Source organism: Carlito syrichta, unplaced genomic scaffold (assembly GCF_000164805.1).
Source record: "Carlito syrichta isolate Samal-C Ts95f unplaced genomic scaffold, Tarsius_syrichta-2.0.1 Scaffold289261, whole genome shotgun sequence".
Lineage (NCBI taxonomy): Eukaryota > Metazoa > Chordata > Mammalia > Primates > Tarsiidae > Carlito > Carlito syrichta.
In genome coordinates, this window is record NW_007233357.1 from 154,106 (window position 1) to 166,099 (window position 11,994).

The following is an 11,994-nucleotide window of genomic DNA, read 5'->3' on the forward strand; positions in this document are numbered from 1 at the left end:
TATGTAACTATGGTATCATTATAAAAGCTAAAATTCTTTTTTTAATTTTTTTTGAGTTGGAATTTCACTCTGTCGCCCAGACTGGAGGGCAGTGGTCACTCCCGGCCACCGCAGCCTTGACCTGCTGGGCTCTGGCGATCCTTCTGCCTCAGCCTTCCAAGTAGCTGGAACTACAGGCATGTGCTACCACGCCCGGTTAATTTTTTATTTATTGTAGAGATGAGGTCTCGCCAAGTTGCCCAGGCAGGCCTTGAACCCACGGGCTCAGGCAATCCACTCACCTCAGCCTCCCAAAAGCGTGGGATTACAGGTTGAGCCACCGAGCCCAGTTTAAAAGCTAAAATTCCATTATCTAAACACTGATTCATTATTAACTAAACTATAGACTTTAGTATGATTTTGCCAATTTTTCCACGAATGTCCTTTTTCAGTTCAGGATTTCACACTGCATTTAGTGTCATGCCTTCAAAGTCTTCTCTAATTTGTGACAGTTTCCCAGTCTTTGTCATTTTTGATCTTGAAGAGTACTAGTTAAGTGTTTTGTAGACTTCCCCTGTAGACATATTTTGTAGATACATCCCTAAAACAATTTCATTTGGGTTTGATGCTTTCTCGTGATTTAAGTTATGACTTTTTTGGGAGGAATATCACCGAGCTGATATGCTTTTCGCAGTCCACCGCTTAAGGGGGTACATGGCATTACATGCAATGAGGCTGACGTAACCAATTGACTGAGGTGTGTCTGCTGGATTTCCTTATTGTTAAGTCACTATCTTGCTTTCTGTAATTAATAAATATTTTAGAGACAACACATAGAGGCTATATGTATTTTGTTTCCCCTTGAATGCTCACCCACTAGTTTTAGCACTTACTGGTAAATCTTGTTGGCAGCAACCACTGTGTTCCAGTGGTGAGTTTTCATTTGCTCAATTCCTTCTACGTGTACTTAGTTTAAATTTTATTTTCAGTTGACAAATAGTAATTGTACGTATTATGTATTTATGAGGTACAATGTGCTGCTTTGATATATTTACATTCTAAAATGATTCAATTCATTAATTAACAAATCTATCACCTCATCAATTGCAAGTCCTCTCTAAGGAAGAATTGTCCTCTTCCCCCTCTATTTATTCTTTCAATTATTTATTTATTACAGTGCTATATTACATACTGTCATAAAATTTTGTTTTATTTTTAAGGTTATAATTCAATACTGTTGTTATTTATTCTGATGCTCAAATGGTTGAGATCTGGCCATGAGAAGATAATTCATGTAGGCAAAGTGCCCTCATCTTTTTAGAGTTTTATTTTCTTTTATACATGTCCTTATCTTCTGGCACCAGAAGATGTTCCACGCTCATCTTGTATTTTCCCTGCCCCAGCTTTGAATTGACTGATTTTCCAAGGAGCCCTGGTTCTTTTTACTAAGAATGGTATTTAGAAACCAAGACTAGGCCCTAGATGTGCTTACTGGCTTGCCCAAGTATCTACAGCTGCAAGTGATTTAGCCAGTACTCAAATACAAGTCCCTCGAACTCCAAGCTGATAAAAACTATAATCACAAATGTTCCAAGGACACTGCCAACCTTAAAGTTGGAGGTAAAGCTGTCATAGACCCAGGAAAAATCCTTTACATTAAACAGAAGTGAGATATTTCCTCGTTTATCCCTGTGCCAGCAGAAGTTAGCAAGTAAGAGCTTTCTTTTCTCTATATTAGAAACTATGCTAACAGCATCCTTCATAGATGGATGGGAGCAATTAGAGTGTTTATGCTTACATTCATTTTAGGAATGCATGACACGCTCCACAGACCACCTTGTCCTTTTCAAGGGAAGATACCGGCTCTCAGCCCCACAACAGCAGGCACGTACCCTAAGGTTTTATTCTAACAATAGTTTTGAGATTTCTTGATATTTTCATATTCTCTCTCACCTGGGTTCTGTGCGGCCTAGAATGTTTATAGCAGATAAGATTAGGGGCAGAATCTTTAACTGCAGATCAGTTACTGACTCTCAAGGAAATCAACTGGGCCTCAAAAGTTGAGTCCTCTACTTCTTATCTAACTGACATGGATATATCTGAACACAGTGCTAGAAATGCTATTAGTGTTTTCTTCTCTATATTTTGAAAATTGACTGACTGACCTGTATCTTCCTGATAACAAAAAGCATTACTACTTTCATTACTAAATTATATAAATTCTCAGTGCCCAAACCTCATTAGCAAAGGGATGGTGTTTTAAGAAGAAGAGGGTCTTATGCAGCATCAATAACCTGATCCTGATGATTACTGTCTAGTGGGAACTGGGCACAATATACAGCATTCTGTTCTGTTTGCTGAAATGAAATAACCAAACATTAACATGCATACAAATCACCTGGGGAAACTGCCAAAAATGCAGATTCTGATTCAGTAGGTCTAGGCCTGGGCCTGAGATTCTGCATTTCTAACAAGCTCTGAATTGATGCTCATGGCTGCTGTCCCTAGACCACTCTCCGAGTAGCCAAGAAACAGAGAATGAAACAGAGGCTGTGAGAAAGATATGGAAGATTTAAACAGTTGGTCAGTGTTTACTGTTGCAAAATGAATTATGAAATACTATTAGGATTTTTATTTAAATAATACAAAGACTAAGTAGGAGCAATCGTTAGGTAAACTAAGTTATTCTTTAAAAAAGGGAAACAGCAAACACAACATTAAAAACTAGTCTTTTAAGCTCAGAAAAAGTAAATGATTTCTAGGAATCAACACAACCAAGGTAATTTTTAATCTCCAGCAATGTGTTATAATGTCTAATTTATCATTTAAAAAATCCTCCTACAGAGCAGCAGATGGCTTTAGGGTTAAATTTATCCTCGTTACTAAAATTACCAGTAGAATTCAGCTATCCAGCCTTGAAGAGTTACACATCCTTTGTAATTATTATAATAGGAGTGAAGAAGACAACTATGAGGAAATGAAAGCTGACAAATGAAAGGCAGGAGCGTAATAGAGACAAAGCTGACCCACTGCACAAACTGAATACAGATCAGCCAACATTGACGTCAGTGCAAACTTTGTTGCCCACCAGCAAGAAAAGCCAGTTGCACAGTTCATTTCCAAACATCAGTCACTCTTCCTATCTGATGGGAGGGAGATCATCACAGTTGAGATGAAATGTGATCCTTTGGCCAGCCTGAGACATCTATTTGTCCAATCAGAGAGTTCAAAAAGCTAAGAAACAAATTAGTAATCTTCCTTAGCTTAAATGGGGTAAGGGACGGAAGGGAGACCAAGGGGGAAAAACCAGTCAAACCAAGCCCTTTGAGCTACCGTATATTCCAGCCTTACACTGCTGTTCCTGCTAAGCAGGACTGAAGGATACAAAGTTTCATTGTGCTGACTGATCTAAAGCTCTTTCTACATTTTACATAATGCCAATGGCAGGAGCATAACAAATTGAAAACTTGTAATAAATATTTCCCAATAAACCCAATCTTTGCCTCTGAATACTTTTTTTAGTTTGAGGGCACAAAACTGGAATTATATATACAGAAACCTTATCGTAAGGTCTTCCAGTAAGTAGGAAGGTTGCTGGAAGCAGTGATGAGAGATGAGGGGATACTGCGTCAAACCAGAAAGGAAGCATTTCTCTTGGGCTAAAGACAAGTAGTTTGTGACGCACAAGTCGGATTAATCGGGCTAATTACTCAATACTAATTACATTCTAGGTCTCTCAGAAAAAAAGTTTCTTTTACATCAAGCACAGACAATTTAGAATGTAACTGATAAACTTTCCTTGCTCCTTTAAAATTTGTATTAACAAGTTTTAAGGCCTTAGTTAATTAAAAAAACAAGCTGGGGTGGGGAGGGGCGTCATATGGTTATCAAAATTTTAAGGTTTTGTTTTCACATACTATCAATTATACATTAAAGATAAATAGTAGCTCCCTTTTATTGAGTGTTTACATGGTGCCAGGAGCTTTAATTAATTTAACATACACTTAACTAGTACTATGTGCCAGGCACTGTTCTAAGTACCCTGCAAATATTAACTCAAGTAATAACCACTATGAGATATGAACTATCATTCCTCCTTTACAGATAAGGAAATTGAGAACAGAGAGGTTAGGAAATGTGTCCAAGGTCACAATGCTAGGAAGTGGCAAAGCCAGGACTCTAGCACCCACATCCTTACCTACTACCCTATATTGCCTCCCCGTCTCTAACATGATCACCAATTCCTACAGTCTCAAAAACTAACTAATCTTTAACAGATATGACAACCTGGGCCTACAGAAGTTAAACAATTGGCCCAAGGTCACTGCTACTAGTGGCACAGCCAGGATTTGTACCAGCACTGTTAACCAAACTCAGTGTTCTTTACATGAAGCCCTGTTTGCCTTGTGATTATTTTCTGAAAAATTCCTCCAAGTAATTAATACATTTTTATCCTTCTCTAAGTATTTGTTATAAACATTTCAGACTGGGAAAGTTGGAGAATAAAACTCAATGTTCTATCTATTTATTCTCAATTGAATGCCTGAACAGCCAGAGTCCAAATAGCTAAGTGGAAATAGTTTTGCAGTCACTGAAACTCCTGGAAGCCAGTCTGTTTTGCATTCAGCTCCTTACTGTGGATGTCCTGACGCAGGAACTTTACAAAGGGTTGGGACCTGGTGATGGAGAAGGCCAGGAGCCCACGCAGGTGTAGGCAAATTTATGGCTCATGAATGTCTGAAATTTTAACCCACTGGGGAGATAAACTAGAGGCTAATCTGAAAGCCAGGTTTCCATAGTTATTAAAAGAAACCATGTCAGATGCTTCTAGTCCATGCTCTGTCTGATAAATACAAATAGTTTAATTTAAACCTAGTTTTGGTTTGTACTTCCACTCAATTTCAACATAAAAATGGCTAAAACAGTTCATTTGTTCAGCTTGGTTAGCAATTAAAAGATCTTCATAAGTAAAAAAAAAAAACAAAACAAAGCAAGAAATGTATAATTTGAGGGAATAATTTGCATTTTATTCTCGGTTCCTGCCATTTCTTTCCATGGAGCCCCATCTTTTCCACGTATGAGATTTCTTTACAACTCAAGAATTCTCAGCAATCAGAAGACAATGTTCTTAAAGGAAAGCAGGGCCATCACAAGGTTATAACATCTGCAGATAAAAATAAATACCCTGCTGAAATTCTCTAAAGACACTGTAACACATCAAAGCCTTTTATGGCATGTGGAGTGATCTGGGCCCTGCCTACCTGCAGGCTCTTTTCCTACCTTTCCTCTCAGCTGAAACCTGAAGCTTTCTTCAACACTCCAAGTTCTTTCCGGTCTTTCTGCCTTGGCACATGCTAATGCATCTGTCTAAAGGAGCCACCCTGGACCCCGCCCCTAACTACCCCCGCTTCTCCACTCCCCTCATCCCAAAACCACCACAGATACCTTCTTGTTAATCAAGTCTCAGCTAATCATTTCCCTGATTCTTCCAGGCAGAGTTAGTCTTTCTCCCAGCCTCATGACCTCGGAAACAATGATCTTTTTGTGTTATATTTACTTAAAGGTCTGATTCTTACTTGCTTAACTCCTTGAGGTATGAGCAGAATTAAGCTTTTCTTTTGTTGCTCTTTTTGTCTTGAAATGTGTGAATCCCAAGGACTTAGAGCTCAGGAGGAGTAGATGTTTAATACACTAAAATCTGGGGTTGAGAGTAGTAAGGATGACAGAGAATGAAGTGTGGCAAGAAAATACTTGATTTAGATACACTCTGTGTGTGTCTATTTGTGAGGGATGGAAGCAGGGACACTAAATGTATAAACATGGAAAGATGAAATATACAATTCAGCTGGGGAGTACCCCCGAGGGAGAACTGGCACATAATGTTTGGAAATTATAACATGGTGTAGCAGAGGAGCAGATGTTGGGGTCAGAGAGGCCTAGGTTTGAGTTCCAGATCTGCTACTTATCGTCTGTGTCACCTTCCCAAGATATTTAACCTCTTTGCATCTTAGCTTTCTCATCTAAAAAGGTTGCTGTGCAGATGAAATGATGAAAGTACGTAGCACAGTACCTGAAAATAGTCAGGCTCAATTAAATGCTAGTTGTCACCATCTTAGCCAGAGAGAACAACTTCAGGAATTTGACATTTTACTTGTCCTCTATATAATTAGAAGGTCTTGAAGTTTAGATACTAAAATACAAAATTGAAAACAGTAAAAACAAATAAAACAAAAACCTAGACATCAAATAATGACATTGGAAACACGGATTTGACCCACCTATATTTTAGGCCAAAATTACAGTAGGCTTGCTATAGCAAGGCAAAACTTGGCTATTACTGAAAAGCAACACTCTGTGTTTTGCGTTTGCAATTTCTTTGGTGTTTTGTGTGTGTGTGTGTGTGTGTGTGTGTGTGTGTGTGTGTGCGTGAGTGTGTGCTGAAGTCTCACTCTTTGTTTCCTAGGCTGGAGTGCAGTGGCTCAGGAGATCCTTCCGCCTCAGTCTTCCAAGTAGCTGGAACTACAGACACGCCAACGCGCCCAGCTACTTTGATGTCTTACTTTGATATTTTCTTTTCAGATGTTAGTTACAGCACCTTGTAATTCCTTTAGCATATGATTCACATCTCTAGCCTTTCTTCACCTAGAAAAACTCCCAGAATTCCTTTGGGCTACTGTTTTTGTGAATTTTTTTGTTTTGGTAATAAAGGAATGTAAAGGTAAGCAGGGGGTTCCCCCTTCCCTTCTTAAGGGAAAAAAAGAAAAGAAATTTTTCTGAAGAAAACTATTTTAGGGCAGCTAATGCTTTCAAAAAGGAGTAAACAAAAAATTCCCGTGAAGTGCAATACAGAAGGTTGGCAAAAAGGAATGAAAATGAAAGAGACCAAATTGAAAAGCCAAAAGAAGATAAAGGAATAAAAACAAATGGAAGAGGTGAAGCACATTAAAAAAAAAAAGGATGGAAGCATTCTAATTCTGTATACCGCATTTTCACAACAAAAACTGGCAAATCAATACAAATCTTTGTGTGGGTGTGTGTGTGTATGTATACGTACACACATATATGAATGTAACAGATTAACTTAATACTTTGTCTTATTCAGGCAACCCAATTAGGGAAAAAAAATCACAAACTATAAAATGAAAAATTCATTACATACCCTGTAACAGATATAACACTGGTATTTAATACAAAACGGTAAAAACTGTTTACCTTTCCCCAAATACCCAAGATAAAAACTAACGGCACAGAACAAATCTGTTCAACACACAAACCAGAGGCTTTTATCTTATATTTTATGCCACAATACAGCAAACCCAGGCAGCCGCTTTCTTCCTAAACTTACTGATTACAACGAGTATCCAGTCTAGCTAATCAACCAATAAATTTCTGGTCAGGTCCTCTCACCTGGATATTTCCCTGCTCCTCTTTAATGATCCTAGAACAAAACACCAACACATGTAACTTTGCTAAGCTTTTAACCCATGCCCTTTCTCTTCTTCAAAAAGAAACCTCCTTCCCTCCACACCTTCAACCCCTACCACTGCTGCTGCTCTGGTTCAGACCTGTATTTCTTAAATGGATGATTGCATTTATCCCTCATGAACCTTCTCATCTTCAGTCTTCCCCACATCTCCCATCTACCTTAACTCTGCTGTCAGAGACGTATTTCTAACATGCAAATCTCCATTCATCCTCTAAAATGTATTACGCTAGCCTCCCCATTACCTATGGAATAGACTCGAAAATCTTTTACATAGTATTCAAGACCCTTCATATTCTGGCCTTTACTTATCTGCTACTCCTGTATTAATCCCATACACCTACAGATTTGGCACTGACCCAATATCGAGCAACTGTTTCCTCGTCTTTCCAGTCTCTGTCTACCTGCTTGCAACATTCTACTTTTGTTTATCTTTCTGGCAAGTCTTTCACTCATCTCTCAAACCTAAGTCCAAATAATTCCTTCTCTGTGATGCTTTCCCAATTCATCAGGTAGACTGGTGTTCTATATTCCTATTGCAGTTTGTACGTACCATTTAATGGCAACTTTTTTCAGCTTTATTAAAATATAATTGACAAATAAAAATGGTATATACTCAAGGTGTACAATATGACATTCTGATATATGTATACACTGAAATCATCTCCCCATATCATAGCACAGTACCTGACACATATTTGAGTGAATGAGACTTTTGACACATGAATAAAGAAGCTCAGAATTTAAAATATAAACATTTTTACAACTGTAAATGGAAAACAAGCAAAACAATCCCTACCCTCAGTTTCCGTTATAAACCAAAACCCTACTGTAACAGAGCAAGGCAAGGTACGTGTGTGTCTCACATATTTCTCGTTCTACTGCCATCATTTCCTTGGTCTTTTCTGTCTCTGACTGCAGCCATCAGATATAGTTAGAAGAGAAGGCCAGAGTGTCAGCAATCTGCCCTGCTTCTCCAGTTCTGTCCTTCTTCCCGTCACCCTCATGCTCAGACAAATGTACCTCTCCCTGCAGAGGCCCCGTCAAAGAGGATGTGGACACAAATCAGAGCCTGGGTGCAGCCCTGTCACTGTATATTTTAATAATGAACTTACTTCTCTCACTTTTAATTTCACACGACTCAGGACACGAATAAAATACACTGTGAGAAAGCTTGAGGTCCTCAAGTGGAAATGCTCCTGACTCTGCACCTGCAGATTCCGTTTCCTGCGCCTGCAGGTCTGTTTCTGCACACCCCGTGCAGTGGCTCCCTTCTGATCGTGTCAGCGCCGGCTATGTCCCAGTTACCTGCTATTTTGATATTCATGTTGTTATCCAGCAGAAGATTTTCAGCCTTGAGGTCTCGGTGCACAATCTTCCGACCATGACAGTAATCAACAGCAGAGAGGATTTGCCAGAATTTTCGCCTGGCTTCAGACTCATTTAACCGGCCATGATTAGCAAGATAGTCTATAAGAGAGAGAATTTAGAATTACTCATCAAAATAAAATAACTTCATTCTTAGTATTAGGAATTTATTTTCCTCAAAGTTTTTCTTTGTTTAAATGAACAAGGATTAGTGTTTAAATAATATGGTGTTCTGCAAGTATCTTGCCTTTGGAGAAGTAATTCCAATCATATTTCACTGGAGTCTAAATAAACGATGAGAGCCCAAGACCAGACAACAGCAAGGACCACAATATTCACGGTATAGCCCAAATGTTTTTCATGCCTAAGCACTCCCTCTGTCCTTTTGTTGAAAAATTGAGTGTTTCTCCTAAACACACCCTAAAAACAAAATTTATGTAAAACAGAGAATATGAACAAACTCGCTGACATTTCATCAGACAAGGGACCTCTTTCCTGAAACACTGTCTTCATGCAATTATTATACAAACTGCCTGTAAAACAATATATTAGACATTTAAGCCACTGGAAGTAGCTTAAATAATGCATACCCAATAATTGTTCTGTTGGAAGGAATGATTCTGATCTACCGAAGAACATGCAGACTTGTTCTCTAAACCAAACACTGTCATTGACAGCCATGTTCTCTGAACTATAAGACAAATATATTTTGCAAGATACACTATCTTGTGCAATGTTACAATCTTTATTAAAGCAGTTTACCTGAAAATGAATTCTATGCATACTGTGTACATGAATTAAGTAAAACAAAACATTATAACTCATTCAAGTTTCACATGAAGTTCTAAAAGATCTCTGAAATTATCTGTTGAGGGGGGAGGGATCAACAAAATCTTGAAATCCTTTCTTATTTAAGATAATTTTATTTAGTAGTCACAGTCACCTTTATACATTTTCTGCTCTGGTGTTTACTAGTTTACTGTTTTTAAATTTCATGCCTTTGGCCTACGCCCTTCTCAATATTTACTCTAAAATCTACTGACATTGGCACAATACTTTGCAGTTTACAAAGCATATTTATGTTATAGTATCTCATTTAGTTTTCCTAAAATCCTTTACTATAACTATTACTCAATACCCATTTTATAGATGAGAAAGCTGAAGATAGGGATTAAGTAATCTGGCTGAATTCATATAATTGGTGTTTAAACATAGTTGATGTGGGACTAGAGCTTTTAGCAGAATTTTTTTTAACATTATATCAAGCATCTTTTTTTTTTTGTTTGAGTTGGAGTCTCACTCTGTTGTCCAGGCTGGAGTGCAGTGGCACGCTCACGGCCATCATCAGCTTCTACCTGCTGGGCTCAGATGATCCTCCTGTCTCAGCCTTCCAAGTAGCTGGAACTACAGGAGCGCACTACCATGCCTGGCTTATTTTTTGATTTATTGTAGAGATGAGGTCTCACAAGTTGCCCAGGCTGGTCTCGAACTCCTGAGCTCAGGCAATCCTCTCACCTCGACCTCCCAAAGTGCTGAGATTACAGGCTTGAGCCATCACGCCTGGACTATATCAAGTATCTTTATTAGATGCCTGCTGAAATCCTAACCATCCTTTTAAAACCCCAGCTAAACGCCTCTCTGCTCTTAAACAGTACTTCATCACTTCAAGTACAAGTAACTTCTCTTCTCTGAACTCCTTCTAACTTTTCATATACTGCCTCACAAGGTACACAATTATCTGCATATATATCATAAATATTCCAACGTATGCAGACGTGTACACACACAGTCCTAACTTTTAACATACTGTGATTTTTGGTTGTTTGGTTTTTTTGAGTCGGAGTTTCACTCCATTGCCCAGGCTGGGGTGTAGTGTCATGCTCACGGCCACCTCAGCATTGACCTGCTGGGCTCAGGAGATCATTCTACCTGAGTCTTCCAAGTAGCTGGAACTACAAGTGTGCTACCACACCCAGCTAGTTGTTTGATTTATTGTAGAGATGAGGTCTCTTCAAGTTGCCCAGGCTGTTCTTCAACCCATGGGCTCAGGCAATCTCCTCACCTGAGCCTCCCGAAGTGTTGGGATTACAGGCTTGAGCCACCACACCTGGACATACTGTGCTTTGAAGAATTAAAGATACCTTCATTTAAACTTTCTGAGGACAGGGACCATATAACTCTCTTCTGTGCTCCCTGCAATCATCATACGTACAATACTTAATACTTAGGTGCTAAGTGGATGAAATCATGAACTTTTCCATCTACAGTACTACAGAAATGTGGAGTAGTATGCTATACTCCATCTATTACAGGCTTTAAATGTAAGAAGCCATTTCTATCTATTCTTCTCCATGGACTAGTATCAGAAATGAGACGGTAAGCTCAGCACATCCTCTCCTTGCCTTTACAGAGCCTGCACAGCAGTCATCCGTAATGCTGGAGGAGAAGAAAGGATCGCTTAAGAGCAAGTATGCAGAATTTTTAAAGCAAAATGTCCAAATCTTCGTCAGACAGGTTGTGTTTAAGAACTGGCAAGTGGACAATCTGCTTTCTATGCGTAAGAGTAAACCAGAGTCTTACTTCTACACTGGGTGAACGGAGAAATCCATACTAAAGGGCGGAATGGACCCTTGAGTAAACACAAGCTGCTGAGGGAAATGCAACATGCTTTATGTAAGGAAATAGCTTTTGGCTAGTTAATAATCTTTCCTAAGATTCCTCATAAAATGCTACATAAGCTGTACCATTAAATGAGACAACTTTTTCATGGACAAATAATTGACTTCTCCAGATAGACATTCTTTTTCTGATGAAAATGCTGAGTTAATGCAGGTTAGTGGGAAAGATCTGTGAGTTTTTGGGAACACATAGAAACATAACAGGTTTAATACAAACAAGTGCAAGTTGATTTCTATGAAAAAAGACCCCAAACTAAAAGGAACCCTCTGAAGCACAATGGGTGCTTGCTTTGCAGCACATATACTAAAATTTGGAACGACACAGAGACTATTAGCATGGCCCCTGTGCAAGGATGATATGCAAATTTGTGAAGCAATCCATTAAAAAAAAAAAAAAGAGAGAAGCACAATGGATTCTGTATTGGTTTTTTTGAAGTTATCAGTCCAAATTGGCAACCACAGGCAAGAGGGAAGAAAAACTTTGAA

At 38.7% G+C, this 11,994-nt stretch overlaps 1 protein-coding gene across 1 annotated transcript in view; it reads right to left on the reverse strand.

Moving 5' to 3' along the window:
- SIK2 (salt inducible kinase 2) overlaps positions 1–8,936 on the reverse strand; it is a gene marked incomplete at its 5' end in the record, with an annotated part of 36,648 nt that extends 27,712 nt beyond the window's left edge. The window contains one exon of the mRNA XM_021710506.1: positions 8,771–8,936. Within this exon, the coding sequence (XP_021566181.1) occupies positions 8,771–8,936 (166 nt within the window). The remainder of the gene's footprint in view (positions 1–8,770) is intronic.
- Positions 8,937–11,994: the final 3,058 nt, after the last annotated feature.